This window comes from Rattus rattus, chromosome 5 (assembly GCF_011064425.1).
Source record: "Rattus rattus isolate New Zealand chromosome 5, Rrattus_CSIRO_v1, whole genome shotgun sequence".
NCBI lineage: Eukaryota > Metazoa > Chordata > Mammalia > Rodentia > Muridae > Rattus > Rattus rattus.
The window spans coordinates 29,405,845-29,428,539 of NC_046158.1; the positions used below are offsets into that span (position 1 = coordinate 29,405,845).

A 22,695-nucleotide genomic window follows, 5' to 3' on the forward strand; every position below is an offset into this window, starting at 1 on the left:
TGCATACCAAATGAAACAATTAAGTCTGAACAGATAAATGTCAGTAGAAAGTATATGCGAGCTATTTACAGTCAGTGAAAAATTAATAACCAAAATATATAAGGAACTCAACTCAGTAGCCAGAAAAAAAATTGTTTAAAAGGAAAATGGACTCGAATAAATACTCGTAAAATTTAGATACAGAAATGGCCAGCAAACACATGGGGAAGGGGAGGGAAGCTTGGCATCAGTAATCACAGTTGTTTATCAGGTCACACATGTTGGAATAGTCATTGTCAAAATGATTCATGGTCATGAGCGCTGGCAAGGTTGAGAGAAATTGAACCTTTAAACAGGTCTGGTAGAAAAGTAAATTAGGACCAAAAGCATAAGAACCAGCTAGAGCACTAGTTCTCAACCTGTGGGTCACCTGACCCTTCACAGGGATCCCCTAAGACCATCAGAAGGCACAGACATTTACATTGTGGTTCATAATCAGGTTGTCATGATTCCCCATGTTCTTTGCAACATCACCTACAACTGCTATTGTACTCGTTTACTTTCTGATGCTGTGATAAACATCATTGCCAAGACTAACTTGGAAAAGAAAAGGTTTATTTCATCTCCCAGATCCCAGACCACTGAAAAAAGTCAGTGCGTAAACTCAAGGTGGAAACCTAGAGGCAGAAACTGAGGAGAAGCAGAGGCCATGGAGGATTTCTGCTCATCCACTTACTCAGTCTGCCCACCTGCCCAAGGAGAGTTCTACCCAGTATGTACTAGCCCAGCCCCACACACACACACACACACACACACACACACACACACACACACACACACTTCAATCATTGACAGAATGCACTACGGGACAACTGGATGCAAGTGATTCCTCAGTTGAGGTCCCCTCTTCACAGATGACCCTAGCTTGTGTCAGGTTGACAAGAAACGAACCGGCACACTTGTCATCTTCCTGTATATGTAGCCACACAGAAGCAGTGGCTAGAGACTTGATCTTTGAGAGAACTGCCTTCCCCTGTCTACAGCAGGGCTCCTCTCCCACATGTCTGTTGATAGTCACAGAATCATGCTTGGAAGAAGTACATGAAAGACTTTAGAAATGAAGAATCACGGCTCTAGGGTAAGCCGTGATGTTGAAACTCACAGACAGCTTCAGGAGGACCTTAAAGCAGAGAGAGATATATGCAGCAGTAGTGGGGCTCTTTAACACGGATGAAATGGTGGGGTGAGGGAGTGAGCCACATTCCTCTACAGTCCAAGCAGTGTGAGAGAATAGAGTCTGTAGGGGTCCTTGCTTCCCTGGATTGGATTATCCGGTCTGCACTAACTTCAGCCCCAAGGCACCCAGTCAATCGCTCCAGCAGCTGAAGCAAAAGCTAACTCGGCACCCAGTGCTCTGTTGCCCTTGAGTAGAGCAGTTTCAGGTGCAATCTTCTGGCTTCAATTAGTAAAGATAGAAGCCCATTTGGACACCCTGGTTGCCATCTGTATTGACTGCAAAAAGCATTCCTATGTGAACAGACCACTGGCCTCCGTGAAGCCAGGCAGGTAAGAATGGGAAAGCCATTTGTATCTTGGCATTTCTGGGTATATAGTGGGTATGTGCTGGTATTTGTTGGGATATGTTGGGTCTTGTCAATTTGGTGCAAACCTAGATATGTGTGAGAAGAGGAAATCCTATTGAGATAGTGCTCCTGCACGGTTGCCTTTAGCCAAGTCTGTGGAGTTTTCTTTAAATGGTGATTGATGTAAGAGAGCCCGACTCTTGTGGGTGGTGCCACTCCTGGGTGAATGGTTCTGGTGGCTGCTTAGCAAGTCAACGGTATCTCTGCTCTTGTTCTCACCTCTAGGTTCCTGACCTGAGTTCTTTGGATAATGTCCTGCAATCTACAAGACGCAACACACCCTTTCCTTCCTAAATTGAATAAGGTCATGGCGTTTCATCACAGCAACATAAACCCTAAACCAGGGTAGTAAGCTCTACCTGATAGAGAAGCATGGATCCTAAGGAAATTACCACATTATCCTTTTTAACTCCTCCTAGAACCAGGAAAGCAGAACGAATTTCGAAGCACTAAGATGTGTGAAAGAAAGAAAAATTTGAATCCTTGTCCTGACTTCTACAAGCGGTCTGTGGCACAAGCACGCCCCCTCCACAGACAGTGACAGTATGTAAAAAGAAATAATAATAAAACCATATGTAATAAACATCACTTAGAAGGCCAATCGTTGCCTCGCTCTTGCCCCCCATGTTTAGCACGGTGTGAGTTTACATTCTGCAAACAGCCTGCAAGGCACCTTAGCATTTTCTACAATTTGCAAAATCTACTGTGAAATGTCCTGGCATCGCTTCCCTTGTTATGCCTCTTTTTTTTTTCTTTTGAAGTCCAAGTTCACACCAGGATACGGTTCCTATTGTTGCAGTAATCCTTTGTTCCAATAATCAGATCAATATTTCAGTGCTACAGAGTGGTAAAGGAAGCTCTTCATTACCTGGAGGCTGCAGATTCTGGCGGAGATAAAAGGAACCGTGCAAAAAAATAATTGCAAAACGTGCTGTTGCGGCAAGCCCAACAGCCCCGGGATTGGGGGAGCTCTGCAGAAATGGGCCTGCCTCGCCCCTTCCTGTAGAAATCATCATTAATGATTAATACCCGCAGCAAGAGAGTGGCTTTGTGGGCTGCGGGCAGCGAGATTGGTGCTGTCTTCTTTCCTGATATTTACGAAGCTTCGGGGTTCAGGTGACATTTCCAATCCACTCGCTGTGGCTCTCTGCAGCTGATTCCTTAAAGGCAGGCGGGCAGGTTGTTCTCTCCATCTGCTCCGCACCTCCGATCGCTGTGCTTGGTAAATTAGTTTTCAGACAAATAAAAATATTTTGATAGTAAATTCTTGTTTATAATATCCCCCTGGGGAGAAAGGACTCAGCGTCGAATCCCAGGCAGGCCGTGAGTGCGTTTAACCGCAGTTTGAGCATTGCAGTCTGGTCCTTCGTGATTTTCTGTCTCTTTGTTGCTGAATAGATTCTATTTCTCTTTATATTTCTTTCTGTCTTTTATTCTTTTCTTGGAAAACCTTGCTATCGCAATGAAAATATTCTCAAAGATTTTTCCATTATAAAGTATCCATTATGTGCTGAGACTGTTGTTTTCGTTGCTGTTTTTTTGTTTTGTTTTGTTTTTTCTCTCTCTCTCTCTCTTTTGTAAGGAGACATTTAATTTATAGTCAAGGAGTTATGACTAGCAGGACAGTAAGAACATGCAATCTCTACATCTGAGTAACAAGACCGTTGTGAATATTACATAACGTGAAATTTGTACGAATACAAAACGAGAGCTCTTCCTTCCTCACAAAAGAGTGTTTTAAAACCATATAAAGCCAACTAAAGAGACACTTATTTTTTTAAGGGATATTGATGATGCACACTTATCCCTTGCTGTAATTCAATAAACCAAGCCGATGACGGTCCCAGTGTAAGTGTAGGCCCTTTTTTGTCATTTCAAAGACTGTAGCGTTCAGAAATCAAGAAGGCAGATGAAGGCGCTGGAGGAAAGACTACTTGCTCAGAGATCCGCGGAGGACAGCGGTTTTATACACCAGTGAGTGAAAACACAGACAGTAAACAACAGGAGAAACAGTAGTGAATCCGTGGATGAAATAAACGGCATAATAGAATAGGAAGTACGGCAGACAGACGCCGCCCCATTCACCTCCCTGATCTGCGAAGCAACCCTGACAGCATGAGCTGCAATCCGAAGGGGAAGGTGCGCGAGATCGGGTGACTTGTAGGTAGCGCGCATTACTTGGTCTAGCGCCTGGCAGTGTCTCTGACCAGGAAAGGACAAGTCAGGAGCTCCCCTACACATCCCTGCCCTCGGCCAGAGGAATGGTGTTTTAGTTTGTTTGTTTGTTTTTCTTTCTTTTGTGATAGACATCATGACCAGAAGCAACTTGGGGAGGAAGAGATTTGTTTTACTTATACTTCCTGGTAATAGTCCATCACTGAGGGAATTCAGGGAAAGAACACAAGCAGGGAAGAAAAACAGGGCAGGTCTTGAAGTGAGGCCATGAAAGAATGCAGCTTCCTGCCTTGCTCCTCATGGCTTTCTGAGCCTGATTTCCCAGAACCACCATCTCCCAGGTGGCACTGCCTACAGTGTGTTGGGCCCTCAATCTTGAAAATGCACCACAGGCCTGCCTTCAGGCCAACCTCGTGAGGAGGACCTTTCTCAACTGATGCTCCTTCTTCCAAAATGGCTCTCAATTTTCTCATGTTGAGGTAAAACTGGCCAGTATAGATGGCCAGAGGTCAGCTGGTGGAGAGGTAGACATGCTGGCCTCTTGTAAACTGACATATACGGGTGCATTATTTTAAAATGTTAATTTATATTGAACAACTTGTAGTTTCAAAAGGTTTCACAATGTTCGCTTTTCTTCTTTTTAACAAGAACAGAGCCAATTCAGAAAAAATAAATCTTACTTGTGTTTTAAATTTTACATAGTAATTTAAGTAGAGAAAGAAAAATCCCCAAAAACAATCCACAGAGGGAATTACCAAATGAATTCACTTAGAAAGCAGCAGCCACAATAACGACCAACAGAATTGTAGAACAAAAGAGACAGAATCGTAAACAAAAGACATATTTTGTGGCTAGTGGGTTGTTTTTCCTTTTTGTTTGTTGTTTGTTTTGAGACAAGGTTTTGCTTTGTGTATCTCAGACTGCCTTTGGAATCAATGATCCTCCTGTGTCAGTCTCCAGAGTGCTGGAATTGGTTGGTGTGTGCCACCATGCCTAGCGAAAGGGGACACTTTAAAGAGGCGCATGAGCAACAGAACAGAAATGAACAGAAAGAAGGAGATGGCCTAGGTAGTAGCGCCCCTCTGCCAGGCAAAGTAAGCCACCACCCGCACTGCACAAGAAAGACCGGAAGTTGAAGTAACCGGAAGAGAGGCAGAAGCGCGGAAGGGCTCTGCATTTTATGAAGCTCTCTCTTCTCCTCTCTACCAGGAGGGAAAGACAGCAGCATTCCAGAAATTACTGCTCACCAAGGCCCAGCAAGGGCCCTGGAGAAGCCAGAATGAATTTCCTATCAAGCCCAAGCCACCTCGCTATCTCCTTTATTGGACTTCCCAGAATTCACCGCGGCCGCCATCCACGCACACGCACTCACACAGAAACTCTAAGCTCTTTTTCGTTGCTTTGTTGTCTTTTATTAAAATGCTGTGTGTATATAACTTTAACTATCCCATGGGATCACATGTCTCTGAGTTCTGACTTACACACACACACACACACACAGAGAGAGAGAGAGAGAGAGAGAGAGAGAGAGAGAGAGAGAGAGAGAGAGAGAGAGAGAGCGCATTTATCTTTAGTTTGTGTTCCTCATGCTAGTCTAGTTTAATGCCTCTGACAGGTGATTCTAATTTACAAGGTCCCAGCCAATGAACCTGATATGTCAAAGGAAAAAAACCCTTCCTCCCCCTATAGAAAAAAATAAAATAAGGTAAAGCATTGGGGAGAGGGCAATCGCTGTGTATTGAAGGAACGCAAGAGCAAACGAGAATCAGTGGGCTGGACCACTGCTAGGGGTGCTTTGGATTGCCACCAACATTGGAAGACAAAGTTTAGTTGTTTAGCGGGATGGGTGGGAAGATCACCTCTGCCTGTCAGAGGCCTTAAGTCACAGAACAGAAGCAAGCATCTATGAACAGAAACAAGCACCTTCTTTGCCAACACCTGGCTAGCTTGCATGTATGTATTAATAAAAGCCACTTTTCCTGGCTAAATGTAGTGGGTAGTAAAGAAATAGAGTAGTAGCTTCTTCAAGTCCCCAAAATTACCCAGGTGAAACCTCTGACTTAGAAAATTGCCCAAAAGGAGGGTGACTCTCTACAAGCAAACAAACAAAACCCAGAACAAAAAGCACCTTTATTACATGAGCTGTGGACGGTGACCTATTTACTTTTCTGGGTGTTAATCTTTCTCAGATGAACTCAAGCTCTCTACCCTTTAGCACATAGCCCTGGGCTCTGCAGCCCTGGCCCAGTCGTGAGGCAATACAGACAGGAAGCCTGTCTAGGTGGAACTGCTACTCTAGAAGGCAGCTGATTTGGGCATTCTTTTTTTTTTCTTTTATTGTATTTCTTTTGCATTTTCTCTCATTTGTTGTTATTTAAAATCTTTCTCCTCAGGAGTCAACTTGGCCTCCTTCTTGCCTCTGCCCAGAAGCAGGTCATAGCGGGGGTTCATACAGCATGCTGTCAATAATCATGATTCGGATATTCAGCAGAGGCTTGGCTGCATTGCAGACAATGATTCTGGCTTCGTGAATACAGCACTCGGAGCCCCAGGAGAATTTCCCCACATCCAATCTCAGGAAACAGTACTCGCTGTGTGTACAACAGCAGCCAGTCTCAGTGTTGGCAGCAGGCTGTCCCAATGCATACCTCTGCCTCTCATGATAGACATCTCTTGTCCTCGATGGTGTGGCTCCTGGGCTAGCAGTCTCAAGTGATGCCCATTGCTCTGGGCAGGCTGGAGAGAGCCTGAGAGTGACTCGTAGTGGAGTTTGGCTTTATTTGTCTGGAAATGAGCAACGGACATGTAAGCTACAATTCATGTAAAAGTTGTCTAAGCCACTGTGTGCATTAGGACAAAACTACAAATAACCCAGCTTTCCACTGCTAAAGAATTAGTCACGTGACAGTAAGCTCACATTGTAAAACAGTAATCAAATGGAGGGAGAGCTGACAATGCTCTCAGATACCTTGAGAAATGGCATTAAGTCAAAATACAAAGTGCTGAGCGGTCTGCAGTGTGCCACATTTCGTGCTAGAAAAGGGGGACAGCACCAGTGTGTGTGTGTGTGTGTGTGTGTGTGTGTGTGTGTGTGTGTGCATCTGTGTGTCTGTATGTGTGGTTTTTACACTAGATTGTGCAAAAGCTCCTGAAAGAATGCTTCATGATAAGATGGTTACCTATTGCGACAAAAGAAAAGGATGCTGGAGAAGACACTGTGGACGACCGTCCTGCAACACACCATTCTGACTGTACATCTAACCAGACAAAAATATTCCCCGTTCACCGAGTTTAAAATAAGTAAGATGGATCGAAAACAAAAGCACGAGATTCGAGACAGGCTGTTTAAAGTTATAACTTCTGAGTTTGTAGGCGTGTCATTTGACCGTGGTGTTCTTCCTGTCTGGTTGTCACCCTCGTCTCTGTCATGGCAACGTTAGCTGCTTTCAATGCTCAGCCACTATTAGTGGGGTGGACAGAAAAGTATTCTCATAAACCGGCGACCGTTTTGGAGAGTGTTTTGACCTCAGTCACAGCTTTTCCTGGAATAGGAGCACTGACCATGATGAGGCTCAATTCTGACTCCAATCCGTTACTTGGGGTATTGGACGAGAAGGCTTTCTCTGCTTTGGGGCAGAAGCAAGAGACAGCAGCACCTGCCAAAGGTATCGAGTAGCTCACTTTGCAATTCTGTTACAGGAGACATTTATCACTTAGGACTGAGGTATGTATTAATTAGGATTAATTAGGACTGAGGCACATGTATTAATTAGGATTTAGTTGGCATCCATATTGTAATTTTCATTTTTTTATATAATAGAGAGGAAATGCGAGGACTGGTTAGCTTGTGTTACGATAAACTTTTAAAGCTCCCTCGGGAACGTCTAAGGATCTATCAGACCTCACCCTCCTCCCCAGCTTTTTGCTTTGCACAGCTTTTTTCATGTCCTTAAACAAGTGCTGCTTTTTACATTAATTTTTAAACTTATCCAACGAAATAATGCACTTCATTATGACATCTTCACACTTGTGCCTTCTTGTACTCACTCTGTCTGCCCGCCTTTTTCACCACCTTCCCCCACACTCCTAGCTGCTCAAGGTGATGCTCCCTTCTCACAGATAGACCTTGCTTCTGCTTCCACGCACATCCAGGAGTATCCAGTGATGGTCTCTTCCTATCCCCTTAAGACTGCTCTCCCCAGCAGCTCAGGGATGGAGTAGACATTGGGGTGGACCAACTCAAAGCCCTGAATCTGGGCCTGGGTGCCAGCGGAGTTGGTCAGCCTGCCAGCTCTCCTGCAGCCATACCACAAATGTGAACTCTTTAGCCCTGCCCCCATCAGCTCACCCAGTGCTGGGGCAAGCAAGAGGTGGGGCCAGAGCTCCTGTTCTCACGCCTTCAGGGGCCTTCCTGCTCACCAGGGTCAACTCCACTTGCTGTCTAGGCAAAGGGATGGGCCTATGCAAATGAAGGGGCCAGGCGTGAAGATGCAAAGCTACAGGATTTCCATGACACAGGATAACAACAGGATGTCCTACGGGGAGTCCCAGTGAGGCTCCCAGTGTTAGTACTGCAGCAGAATCCAGAGGCCTCAGAACAGACCAATGACTCATTAAAATGAACTTCTGCAAGTAAAGCTATGTGGGCAAAAGGGGATCTCTGGGACACACTGCAGCTTTCATAGCAAGATGTTTTGCTTGTTAGTTTTGGGAGTTTTTCTTTTGTTTTATTGGGTCTTGTTTTCTTTACTTCTAATTTATTTTATCTTGTGGGGGTTGCGGGTTGCAAGGGCAGAGGGAAGATCAGAAGGGACTGGGAGATGTGAGGTTGGGTTGCATGATGTAAAATTCACAAAGAATTAGCAAAAAGTTTTTAAAAAATTCTCCCCCCCTCTTAATTCCTTCCACTCTCTCTCTCTCTCTCTCTCTCTCTCTCTCTCTCTCTCTCTCTCTCTCACACACACACACACACACACACACACACACACACACACACACACACAGAGCCAAGATGACGGAAAACATGGATTATTTGTCTTTCTGACTCTGTTACTTTGTCTAACACGATGATTTCCAGCTCCTGATAAGTCATGACTTCATTTTTCTTTATTGACACATTAAAGTCTAGTGTGCATTTTCTTTACCCATTCGTCTGTGGATGGAGATGTAGACTGGCTCTACTTCCCGGCTTTCGTGACTAGCATAGCAATAAACAAAGCCATCCACTTGCTTCCATCGTGTGCTAACTTAGAGTTCTTCTGATGATACCCGAGTGGACAGAAGGGTCATAAAGCAGTCCTCCTTTTAGAGAACCTCCATACTGATACCCATAGAAGCTGTAAAAGTTCTGATTGCCACCAGCAGAGTCTAAAGGCTCTCCTCTCCCATGTCCTCACTAACATTAGCTGTCATTTGTTTTATTGGTACTAGTCCTTCTGAGATGGACTCTAAAATCTCTTTTAATTTGCATGTGTCCAACGGCTAAGGATTTAACTTACCATCATTACGAAAGGCATATATCCTTCATGGCTCCTATAAGACGTCTTGTTACTAATGCAGTGACCTAACACAGTCCCTCTTTAGCATCCACCTTCTGTACCAAATTTGCCTGTTGAGTGGCTTCCTTCCTCTGCCAGCACGGATCTAGCTACTGTTCAGGAAAGTCTCAAGGTTTATTTGGTTGTCTTTTGGGGGAAAGAAATGGACTTGGAATATGATACATTGTCAGGGACCGGACTACCGGACTAGGCAAAGCTAGAGTCCTGCCCTGAGCAGATTCCTGAGAAGGGCTTGACTTTTTCAAAGAACAGGTTCCGGAAGACTGTTGCCTCATTGTCTAAGAATCTTGCAGTTTAGAGATTCACCTTATGTCCTTGAGCACTTCCCAGTTCTCTCCCCACCTCCCTAAGCTTTAGTTCCTGCTTCAGGGCTTTAAACGATGTACACTCCTCTCAATAAACGGACCTTGACAAGGACACTGCTTGGTCTCGATCCTCTTTCTCGCCCGTTCTCCCACAGGTATGGGTCCCCCTCGACCCCCACGAATAACTGGGTCCCCGCTGGCGTGGGCAATACATAAAGGAATTAGAATGCCTCACCAGCATAAAACCCACACCAATTGGTTTGAGCAGCCAAGCAAATGTATTAATTGGCTTATAGAAAAATAATTGCAACCATAAACTGTTGTGACATCGCATCACCAGCATTCCACCTACCTTTTCCTGACTTGGTTTCTTTATGACGACATCAGTCATTTAGTGGACTGGCCCCACAGAGTAAAAACAGCCGCAGCAGTGCCTAGCATCCATCAGTAAGTACCACAGCATTTAGGTTATTATGCTCAGAAACAACAACAAACCAACAAGCTTTGGGTGTCGCTGGCATCACACACACCAAAACTTGTTTTTAATTAGTGTACGTTTTGGCTGTGTGCTTGTTCACACACTCTCCACTCCTGGTTCAGGATGATGGGAGAGCCCCTCTCTCACTGCCAAAGTGGTGGTGATGGCAAAAAACAAAGAACACAGAGGAAACGCACCATGATGTGCATTGCGAACATCCCTTCTTTGTGCCAACTAATAACCAAAATGAGTACCACAGACAAATCTGAAACCTCTCTCCCTCTCTATCTCCCTCTCTTCCTCTCTTTCCCTCTACCTTCCCCCCTCCCTCTGCCTTCCACCTTCTCTCTCTGCCTCCTCCCTCTCTCCTCTCAATTTTTTTCTCTTCTGGAAACTGCAGTCCACACACACCATTCAAAATAAGCCTTAATAACGAGAGACTGCATTTTTTCATGTACAATTGTAGAACTAATCATTTCGATCAATGGAACAGAAAGCTTAGTCTGAGTCATATGATCCTCCCTTGAATTTGAGGTGAAATTTAGCTTCCCCATTCCCAAGTACATGGCCTCACCCAAAACTGAGAATTTTTAGGTCAAGAAAGTGATTAGCAAATATATTTATAGGAATGGGAGCAATAGAATTAATATGTATCAAAGGGAATACAGGACTGGCTTGCACACTACCATCCAGGAGGCCAGCAATGACACCACTGAGGCCAAGATTAGAGGAACTGTTCAGTCCATGAGAGTGGAGGTCTCAACAGTTCAGTTTGTCAATGAAGGCCTGGAGGATTCCTAGAGAGGTTTTGGTCTTTAGTCTACTTTGACTCCTGAAGAGGTCAGTTCTCATATAAGTAAAAGAACACAGCAGTGGCAGCGACAGGGTAGGTAAACTTTCCAACAAGAGTGAAGGCAGGCAGGCAAAAGGCAAAAGGCAAAGTTTTTTCTACTATATCCTGTTTCTCTGAGTTGCCACTGCAAGGTGTTGCCTACATTGAGGAAGAGTTTTCCCACTTTACATAAGCTAATCAAGAATTAGGTTATTGGTATTGCTCATGGAATTCTGCATTTTACCGTTAATTAAGGCATTATATCAGAAGACACAAAGCTTACATTCTCCTCAAAACTGAGGTTGGGAGCAACTGACAGATTACTTTCTCATTAATAAGATGGAGATCTGCAAATATGGAAATGCATTAACTGTTAACTTGTTCTTATGTAGCTCTACCACTTCTCTGGAGAAGGTCGTGTTTGTCATTTCTGTGATTGGTGGTCCTGGTGAACGCCTACTCATGGCTATTTTATGGACACTTTAATGGATAATAAATACTTGCCGTCCTTTCGGGTTCAAAATAACTTGTCATTCGATTATACACAGATATCCACTTAAATTTTATCAAAGAGTAGGACTAATGTGATTTCATTTTAATTGCTACTTTTAAATTGGTGTGTGTGTAACATAAATATCCCATATTCCCTTTATGACAGACGCAGCAACAAGATTTCCTGACACTGGCTCCAGTCAAAGTATAAATGGGTGTCAAAATCCAGGAAGAAATCATAATTATAGATTAGTTTGCTCTGCAATCTGTAATTAATCATCAGGGTATAAAATTTCAGCTATCCATTCCCTGCCTACCTGAATATTTACAATGAAAAGTCCTCCTTGAGTCTAAGCACAGGGAAGGAAAGTGCGAATAGAAAATCGGAGAGTTGCTCTGTCAGTTTTATAGACCTATCACCTTAAGAATTCCTCTTCCCCCGTGAATGAGACACAGAGAAAGCAGCGGTTTTGTCGCTGTGGCAACTGCACAACCAAGCCCAGAGAGCAAATGTTCCTGAGCAGGCTGTGTTCCCCTCCGGCTTTGTAGATACTGTTAATGTGAAGACGTCTTCGATTATCAAGTTGGTGGATTCATCTGACAGGAAAAAATTTAGAGCTGTGATCACTAAACAAAGAGATGTTTGTTTCGTGTCTGACAAAGGCAGGAAACACCCCTTGGTTGAAGCAGATAGGCTTTTAATGACCAACCAAACAGCATGGCAAAGAACAGCAAACATTTCTCAAACAATCTTTCTTTAAATTCTAAAAACATGAGGTAATTTCACTTGCATTAGCCCACCACTGCATTAATCTGCCCCTAAATTTGCAAATTTAAGATGAACACAGGAAAAATACTTTAAGAATACAGACTCAGAAGTGTTAGCCATACTGGGGAATGTTTATGAGATGTTTGTTGTAAAAGCCAGATGAACAAAATATGGCGTTGGTGAGTGAACAGGCTTTTCATTTATTTTTATCTTTGTTATATTTTTAAGGCTTCAAATTTAAAAATTATTCATAGGGCAAGGAAGGGGAGAGCATGAAGCAAATTAGAAAATGCTCTTCCTCAGCTGACAGATATATCCAGACTTCTCAGATGTTTGCATCACTCACACTAAGGCTCAGGAGGGCAAGGCAGGTGCTTGCAATCTCCCTGAAGCTACAGGAGAATGAACCTCATACATATGCAAGACGCACATTGACCAAGAGTCCCCCACAGCGAGCATCCTCCCTTCCTCTCTGCTTCAGAATCCTTATACTGAATGCCTTCTCAGAGGCATTTTCCAGCCTACCTGGCAGAAGTCACAACAGCTTGTGGCAAGTCTTCCAGAGAAGCCTTTAAAACTAGGCTCAGTGTGACACAGGAACAAGCCTGGGGACTCTGAGTATGGTGCTGACTTTTTATATACAACATCAAATGCACGATCCATGAAAGAAAGAATTAATGAGTGAACTTCACTGAAGTTAAGGAACTTTCTGTTCTGTGAAAGCTAACATCAAGAGACTGAAAAGACAGCTTGCAAACTAGAAGAAAATACATGCCCAAGGCAAGCGTGGTAAAGCACTGCTTTCCAAAATACACAAAGAATTCTCTTGTGCATGTATAGGTGCCTGTGTGTACCTGCATGCGTACCTACATGTGGGGCCTAGAGGTCAACCCCAGATGTCACTCCTCAGAAGCCATCCACCTTGTTTTATTGAGATAGAGTCCTTCATTAGAATTTAAGGTTTATGAACAAGACTGGGCTCACAAACTACACTAAGCTAGTTGCCAGTGACCCCAGGGATCTGACTAAACTCTGTCTCCCGGTGCTGGGAATACAAGTGTTGTCTACAACCGTGGCTTGTTTTTGTCATGAATGCTGGTGTCCAAACTCAGGTCTTCATCTTAACAACTTTAGTTAACAAGACATGTAGATGATAAGCAGACATCTAAGAAAGATACTTCACATCACATAATCAAGGAACTGCAAATTAAAATAACGATGAGACATCACTACATATCACATGGTGTTCTGTGATAGCAATAGAAAAATAGCTAAGACACTAGGTATTTACACAAAGCTTGCACTCTGATGTTCACAGTGCATTTATTCATAAATGCTAAAACTTGGAAGGTGAATAGACATACTGTGGTACATCCACACAGTGCTACAGATAAATGAAGTCATTGAAAGTTGTGGAAGAACCTTAAAGTCATAATATTAAGTGAAAGAAACTAACCTTCCAAGGCTGTGTGTTTCAATTATATGATGGTTCGGAAAAGCCAAATCTTACTTGGTAACAGTAAAAAGACTAGGTTCACTAAGGTTGGGTGGAGGGAGAAACAAGTTGGAAAACTGTGGGCTTTAATGGCGGTACATGTTAGATAAGGACTGATGGAGGCGATGTGAAAATAAGGAAGAGGAGACTGATCTCCACAGAAGCAAATGGTCCTTAGCCAGACAACCAAGAGCAAAGGTCCCTCCATTTGTGTAGAGACTCTGCACCTAGACACAGCAGGTTTGGGGGATTCTTTAATGACAAAATGGGAATTTTAGTCAATGTAAGTTTATCTGTTAATTTGTTCTTGTAGTTTCAAAGCCAACTAATGTGAGAAGTTCTTCAGCACATGGACTTTCCCTTCGGGAATCTCTCAGCTCTCTCTTGCTTGTTGGCTTGCTTGTCGGGCAGGTATGTTCAATGAGTATACTGAGTCAGAAGTTTCTGGCTCCTTTGAGGTTCCTGTTTTAAGCTGCTAACTCTTCAGTAAAAATACTCTAGATGAGACTAAAAGGGATAAATATATGTCATTATGCATTTTTAAATAGATTAAATATACGATGCCAAGAATGGATGGGTCCTATTGTAAACTGTGGACTTTTGGTAATTAAGACTGGCCAATACAGATTTACAAATTCTAATATTCAAGTGGGCAATATTAACAATCTAGAGGATTATACCTATGCTATTCCTTCCTTTTAATTCTTCTACAAATTTAAAGCTGCTATTAAAATGGTCTTAAAGTATATAATAGTTATTTGTGTCCTTCCTTTTTTCATATTAGAATCACAACAGCATTTGATACCATGGAGTTACAGATTATACCTTAAATATAGCTGACTAAAAAGACATGAAGAATCACATGATGTAGGGTTATAGATCCCACGTCCACTCTGCCACAGGGCTCCACTGCTTGGGGAGACAGGACATGTGGGAAGTTTGAATGTGCTTATCCCAGGCTGTTGCTTGGTGGGTGTTGGGATACTGCTCCTGGGATGTGGAAGTGAAGTCTGTGGTAGGGGACATCCAGAGCTGATTCCATGATATGGACAGAATCTATTCACAAAGCAAGCAAATGATAATCCGAAGTAGAATGTGGAGTGAGCTCATCTTTGTTTCAGTGACACGATAATCAAGAGAAACTCACAGAAATAGCTGAAGTCTGTATCACAAGGCACACATGAGCCTATGCACTTGAGGACTTCTGGGTCTGACTGTTTTTGAGTTCTCAACCCGTGTCAATGGATCAGCACAAGCAGTTGTACTTCCTGCTGGGAAATGCAAGTGTTCTGAAGCTAGTCTACTGTGACCATCCAAAAGGGAGGTCGGCACCGCCTACAATAGGAACAGAAAGTCAGCAGCAAGGATAAAGTAGACAGTGATTCATCTCAGAGGAAAGGGCAAGAAAACACACAAAAACCCTAATGCGAAAAGAGTAACAAATAAAAATTATCTCAAGACCTTAGAAGTTTTACCACAATGTACATAGCACATAGATACTGAAGAGGTTCAAGTGATGCTAGCATCTAGGACCTCAAGTGGTTTAGATTTTTGTGCCTTGGTTAGAAGACAAGCTCATGGAAGGGACCCATGAAACAACCAAGAAGAAATGCCAGAAATTGACTGGTGTGACGATGGGCCTGCATTCTATAATTAATTATCTGCAACACCATTAGCATTAATAGAAGTATTAGCAGACTGAAATAGAAACACCACTGTTTTCCTTTAAACTAGTGATATAGGTCAGTGGTACAGCCCTTGAGTAGCATGTGCATGATCAGAGATTCAATCCCCAATACTACAAAAACAAAACAAAATGCAAACATTTTCAATAAATATTCACCAGTCATAAAACGTTTTCAAGACAAAAAAATCCAAGACTCTAAAGCTGCACGAGTATAACTAAAAGCAATACAAACATTATACACTCATAGGAAAAGAGAGAAAGGTCAGGAATAGTTTTGGAATAAGGAAAATTTAAAACAATATTTCCATCTTTTCTCATACAATTTCACAGAAATTCCTACAGGTTTTGACATCATTATTCACATCTGTGTTTTTTCATCTAATCTTCCTTGAAGTCATTCTTAGGTCTTACTGGATTAAGTAACATGACAGACTTCAGTAAAACATAGGTTCTAAGAATATCTTTAATACCCACTGAAAACTAGAATTAACTATGTATAAGGTAACATTTAGACAAGGCCACGAACTTATGCTACAATACCTATAGTTCTTCATTCCAAATACATTCTTATTATATTTACACTATTAATATTTAGAATATTTTAAAGTATATGCAGAAACTAGGGATCCTGTGTGTGTGTGTGTGTGTGTGTGTGTGTGTGTGTGTGTGTGTTATATATGTGCATGTGTGTTGCAGGTAAAGATAAGGAAAACAATTCTAAAGATAGGGTACTATTTTCCTAACAGCAGGCTCACTGTACATCTATGTAGAAATATTCTTCAGTCTGGGCCAGATTAGTGGAGACTCACAGGTGATCTCCTTCCATGTTCCTTTGCTCTCAGTTTCTCCATACTTTTCAGTAGCTGACTAATGAAGCTTCCCTCCCAGATGGTCCACACAGGATGGGTCAAACTTGACTCCCAGGAGGAAATATGCAAATGAAGAGCTCATGCAAAGAAAGCTAATGCCACAGGGAATAATTCAAGTAATAATCTGCTTCAACTATGCCAACTTTATCTCCCCCAACTAGTCCACATCTGCAAAATGAGAAAATTGTTAATAAGTGAGCCCCAGCAGTGTAAACAAGGACGTTCAGAAAGGGGTATTTGTGCCAACCGTGCTGTGATCAATACACACATACCATGGACTTTCAAAGGAATGATTCTATTTCGCAATAATAAAGAAGAAATTTAAAGTAAAAATCAACATTGACAGGAAATGAAAAAATAAATATTGGAACCTTTCGCCTGTTCTGCTTATTTTTTTTAATATAGATTTGTCAATGTGCATCACATTCTCTTAGCTCACTCCCTACCTTCTGCCTTCCATCTGCTCATGATTTCTGAGTGATTTCCACTCCTTGTTAGCTCCAGAGAGACTCTACTAGATTATTTAGAAAATACAATATACTGTGTGTGTGTGTGTGTGTGTGTGTGTGTGTGTGTGTGTGTGTGTGTGTGTGTGTGTGTTGAAGGTGTTTGAGCGGGGCAGTGAGGTGGGACACACATGATAAGAACAACAACAACAACCAAAAGCCTTATAGACCTTAAAACTACATTTTGAAATAGTAGCAGTGAATACAGAATTGTTTTGCATGAACTTGGAGTTTGCAAACGTATTTTTAAAAGTCAAAACAATAAGCATTAAAAAAAAACCCAAACTGACAATTTAAAAGATTTAAGCTATTTGAAAAAAGACTCTACAACCAAATCTAAATAGTAGAAAGGAGAAATCTAACCATTGGCAATATTTTCAGTACAGTTTTGCTATTCAACATCTATAATAAGTTGCTATTTCAACATTTATATTAAAAAAGAGCAACTATACATTATAGAAATATGAGAACAGAGTATACAAGAACAGGTCATAAAAGAAGTACAAATGTATAATAAGTCTGCTTTAAAAGATGTGCAGTCACTGAAAAGTGTATCAAATACTGAAAAGTATGGCGGTAAGATTGGTGAAGACCAATCACATTGATAGCAAGGTTGTCAAGTGTCAAACAATGAAGAAAGCTTTGATCCCTTACGTACTGATGCAAATATGTAACATACACAAGCATGTTGGGATAGAATGCACATTCTATAATAAAACTCCAAAAGCGTCAAGGAGGCCTCAGTGAGAAGGACCAGGCCCACCACTGCTCACCCACCTGCTTTCAGTTTCTGGGGGTGGGGTGGGGTGGGGTGGAAATGGCTAGAAAGACAGAGCTGTGCCTCTAAAGTGACTTCCAGACCATGAAGACCAGCAGCTGGGACTCTGGCAAGTCTGAGTACCAGAAATGAAGCCAGTGAGATGTTAGAATATCAAATGAAGGTAGTGATGTTGTGCATCGTGCGTCTTCCATTGGAAAGCTCCGAAGCATACTAGTAGAGAGTGTGGCTGGCTTCTTAGAGGAAAACACTGAAGGTGGAAGCTTTTCTCACACAATAAGGATCATGTGGAAGTAATGCGTTCCTTCTGGGTAAAGCTGTGATCAGCCACATACGCAGAACCAGAATTTGGATGATATTACCCAGAATCCAATTGGGGCAGTTTCTCTCCTTTCCAGAAGAAAAGAGACAGAGAGACAGAGAGAGACACACAGAAACGCACATACAGAGGTACAGAGATACAGAGACAGAAACAGAGACACAGAGACATACAGAGGGAGCAGAGACAGAGAACAAGGATGTCTTATGGTGTGTATTTTATAAGTATGTGTGTAGACACGCATACTTAACATGACTTGCCATAACACTGATTTATTCTAGCACTTTCCATAATAAATGGTTTTAAATTTCATAAAGTAAATAGATGTACTAATAAACTGAAAAACAGTTGCTTGGTTTTAAATGCTAAATGGATACTATCTATTCACATGGAGTGAATCATCTTAGTTTATTTGAGTTTGTCTGAATCTATAGATAACTGGTCAAAACTTGTACTGTTCCTGGGGACAGAGAAATCCAAGATGGAGGCACTGGCAGGTGTAGAGTATGATGAGAGCATTTTCTCATATGTGGTACATTGTAGCTGCAACTTAGAAGGATAGAAGAACAAACTATAAACTATTTATCTCACTCACAAGGGCTCCCACCTCATGACCTAACCCCATTCCAAAGTCTCCATATCGTATACTCCACTAATGGAGAAGGTCACAAACATCCACCCATACAGTTAGTTACAGCTTATATGATGATCGAAGACACTGCAGGGAGCGCTTCAGAAAGTCACTCCTAATCCGACTCTACCACTGTCTTTCTTTACTATTTAATATATATGTATATATATATATATATATTTTAATTTTGTGTTCATGAATCATTTGCCTTCATATATGTCTATGCACTGTGTCTCCCTCAGAGGCCAGGAGAGGGCATTAGATCTTCTGCAATCGGAGTTACAGATGGTTGTGGGTGCTGGAATTAAAGTTGGGGTCCTCTGCAAAAACAGCCAGTGCTCTTAACCACTGAGCTGTCTCTCCAGTCTCCAGCCCCTATTATTTTTATTTGTTATCAAATAAAGCATGTATTTTATTCATTACTGCCTCTTTTGCTATTGGATACTTTTACTTTGATACAAGTACTTGCAAAGTATCTACTCATACAGGGAAACATAAGAGACACCGAGGCACTGAAAGCCTGTGTGACCAGGACTCAGAGATACAGAAAAATCTCCTCAACCTAATACCTTCTCGTTACCTACCTATAGCAATAGGTACTTTCATGTTTGGCTTTACATTTAGGTTTTTGTCCTAAAGACTAAAATTTAGTTTTGCCTGTTTTGTTTGTGAACATATGCAGTTTAATTGATAATGCTAAAATGTTTTAAAATACAGCTGTACTGATTTCCTTTGCCACCAACATGCATCTTTCCATTACAATCACACACACACACACACACACACACACACACACACACACACAGAGAGAGAGAGAGAGAGAGAGAGAGAGAGTTAATTTTGTTGTTCGATGGTTGTGACTTGATATCCACAGTAGTAATAATTCACTCTTGCTGTGCTATCAGTAGTATTAAACAGTATATATTTAATGGGCTTTTTGAATTTCCTCTTTCCTTCCTGGATGTATTTATCATTCATCATTTTGCCTGTTTTCCTTTTGGATTCTCTGTTTCACTCTCATGAACGTTCTGCACAAACTGCCCACGTATTCTCACTAGCCAGCTCCTTGTATTTTGTCCACTGCACGTCTTACATTTTGTGTGTCATAACATCTTTGAGCCAACTATTTCAGTAACACATTTTTCCCTTTATGGCTGATGCTTCCTCTAAATTTTTTCACTCAGTCTTGAGAAATATTTTCATACTTTGGAACTGGAAATGTATTCCCCATTTAGCTCTTCAGAAGACTGTAAGTCTTTCATCTACAAATATAATATTACAATAGACTTTGGAGAATGAAGTCAAGTAGGTCCTAATATAGATGCTAAAGTACTAACATGCTTTGATAAAAGGTCCATTTCTCCCCCATAGCCTTTCAGAACTCTTTTCGATAAGTTTAAAATCCATGCACCTTGGGATTTGCTTTTGATACAGTTAATCTGCTTGACAGTTCTTTGGGATGCTTCAAGCACTATCATAGTCAGTTTGTATCTTTATAGTTTGATCCTTGGTAAAATCATTTCATCTTAATTGAAATATTTTAGCTGATTTAGCTACTATGACCTCAAAGGGAAATTCGAATCTAAACAAGAGAACTCAGCATGTGACTGTCGTAGTGATGCCGGACAATTCTGTTCCTTAAATCGCTAGAATATCCCTGGCTGCTTAAAGCAAAAATAATAGCCACTCTGAGTGTTTCTTCACAGGGAGCGTCGCAAAGATGGCAGAAAATGAGGAAAATGCATCTACAGACTTTGCCAACTCATGTCTACCTGGATCAGTTGTGCCTGGCTTAGTATAGGGACCTGCATACAAAAGAAAGAATGAAGAATTATGGAATTTTCAGCATATATGGAAGTAAAATACCTCAGTCCATAAAAGCTAGAAAAGGAAAATTTTTATGTTTACTATATTGTATGTTAAGGCAGTGCTGTTTAAAGTGTGCCTACAGTAAGGTAAAGCTCAGGGTACCCACTGAAAGGAAATTAAAGTGTATTTAATTATGCAGTAGTGAGAGCTAGATGTCAATCAGCATCTCACTGGGGCTCCATCTCACCCTAATCATAATGGCTACCAAGAGAAAGCAAACAACAATAAAAAGCGAGATTGAATATGGAATACAAGGAAGAGACCTTGTACACTAGCAGTGAAAATGCAAATTAGTCCAACAACTACAAACATCAGTGCAGTAGTGTCTCTAAAAACTAAACATAGGACTAACACAGGAACAAACTATTCCACTCCTGGACTATATTGAAGAAAGATGAAGTCAGCCTAGGTAACAGATCCTTACATATTCATTTCCATATGATTTACAATAGCTGAACCTCAGAATCTGTCTCAGTGTTCATATATAAACAGATACAGAAAAACATGTAGGTATATATAGAGAGGACAGATATAGGAAGATAGATGATGATAGACAGACAGACAGACAAATAAATGATAGATAAACAGATGAGAAGTAGATAGATTTACACACACACACACACACACACACACACACACACACACACTGGACCATAATGGCAAAATAAAGTGATAATATTTGTGGAAAAATAGGATAAATTGTAGATCCTATAATCAAGACACAAAAAGCCAAGTATATCATATTTTCTCTCAACCATTCAAGCTAAAATGAAAACAGACTAAGTTGGGACTGACTGATGGGTTCCGAGAGAGGGTAAGGTGACCTAGAGTCAATTAGGGGGGCTGATGTAGTTTGAGCAACATGTATGCATTCATGGCCGTGTTACAGTGAAACTCATTTAATATCCATGATAAATACACACTTCATTACAACATTAAAAATGGGAAAGGTAGCGATGTGCAGGGTGTTGGTGTGTTGGATCACCCTTGGATCCTGTTCACATTTCCCTGCACATCACTCTGATGAAGAGCAGGCAAATGCAGCATCTGCAAGGAGACACACCAGTGTCATTGAACTGAGAGTGATTTCCATGCCAGAGGGGAGGGCAGCCATTCCCATCCCAACCCCGGTAACCCTGAGCCTCACTGGTGTCTGGGCTTTTGCATGAATCCAGGAAGAGGTTTCAGCAAGGTGATAGGCTAAATGCGCTGCTCTCTCCGTGGATGTGTCCGAGGACTTGGCAGTAGGAGTGGAGTCAGTCTAAGCAAATTCTCCCCAAAGAAGATGTCTTTCTCACGAACATTCATCTTCATGGTCATCTTTTGTATACAGTCTCTAGTTGCTTTGCTGCAAAATGGCTTCATGGCCACTGTGCTGGGCAGGGAATGGGTACGAAGCCAGGGACTCCCTGCAGGTGACATGATTGTGGCTTGCCTAGCTGCCTCCAGGTTCTGCCTGCATGGAGTAGCCATCGTAAACAACTTCCTGACCTCTGTTAAGCTATGGAGCCAAAAGATCTATTTTTCTGTCCTCTGGGACTTCGTCAACACTGTCAATTTCTGGTATACCACCTGGCTTGCCATCTTCTACTGCGTAAAGATCTCTTCGTTCTCCCACCCAATCTTCTTCTGGATAAAATGGAGAATTTCTCGGTCTGTGCCCAGGTTACTGCTGGGATCCCTGATCATTGGTGGACTGTCAGCCATCTCCTCCGCCACTGGAAACACAATCGCCTTTCAGATGACCGCCTGTGAGAACTACACGCTTGCTTATAGAACGATAGCCTTCTACGCGTATTATTTTCGCTGTCATGCAATGCTGATGTGGATCATCCCGTTCTTCCTGTTCCTGCTGTCCGTTATCTTGCTCATGTTCTCCCTCTACCGGCATCTGGAACACATGAGGTACCGCAGACCCTGGTCTCACGATTACAGCACCCAGGCCCACACTATGGCTCTGAAGTCGCTGGCCTTCTTCCTCGTCTTCTATACATCGTATGTCCTGTTCCTTGTGATATCTGTTACACGAGTCGTGAATGTCCACAATTCCTGGCACTGGGCCTGGGAAGTGATAACCTACATGGGCATCTTGCTGCATTCCACCATTCTGACACTAAGCAACCCCAAGATGAGAAAGGCCCTCAAGATAAAGTTCCCAGACCTTTGTGTTGGCAGATCACAAGACAAGGGGCGTGGTTAAAGGGTGGCTCCACCCTCAAAGTATCAGCATCAACAACCTGTTCCCTAATGAATAGTGCCGCCCATGGCAGGAATTCATAAGGTTTGACAGCTCCCCACTCATCCTGTGCC

The 22,695-nt window shown here is 42.1% G+C and overlaps 1 protein-coding gene across 1 annotated transcript; it reads left to right on the plus strand.

Annotated features, from left to right (window-relative positions):
• Positions 1-21,589: 21,589 nt before the first annotated feature.
• Positions 21,590-22,585, plus strand: LOC116900167 (taste receptor type 2 member 134). Its single transcript, XM_032901928.1, has one exon. The coding sequence runs from the start codon at positions 21,590-21,592 to the stop codon at positions 22,583-22,585; it is 996 nt and encodes a 331-aa protein (XP_032757819.1).
• The last annotated feature ends 110 nt before the right edge of the window (positions 22,586-22,695 follow it).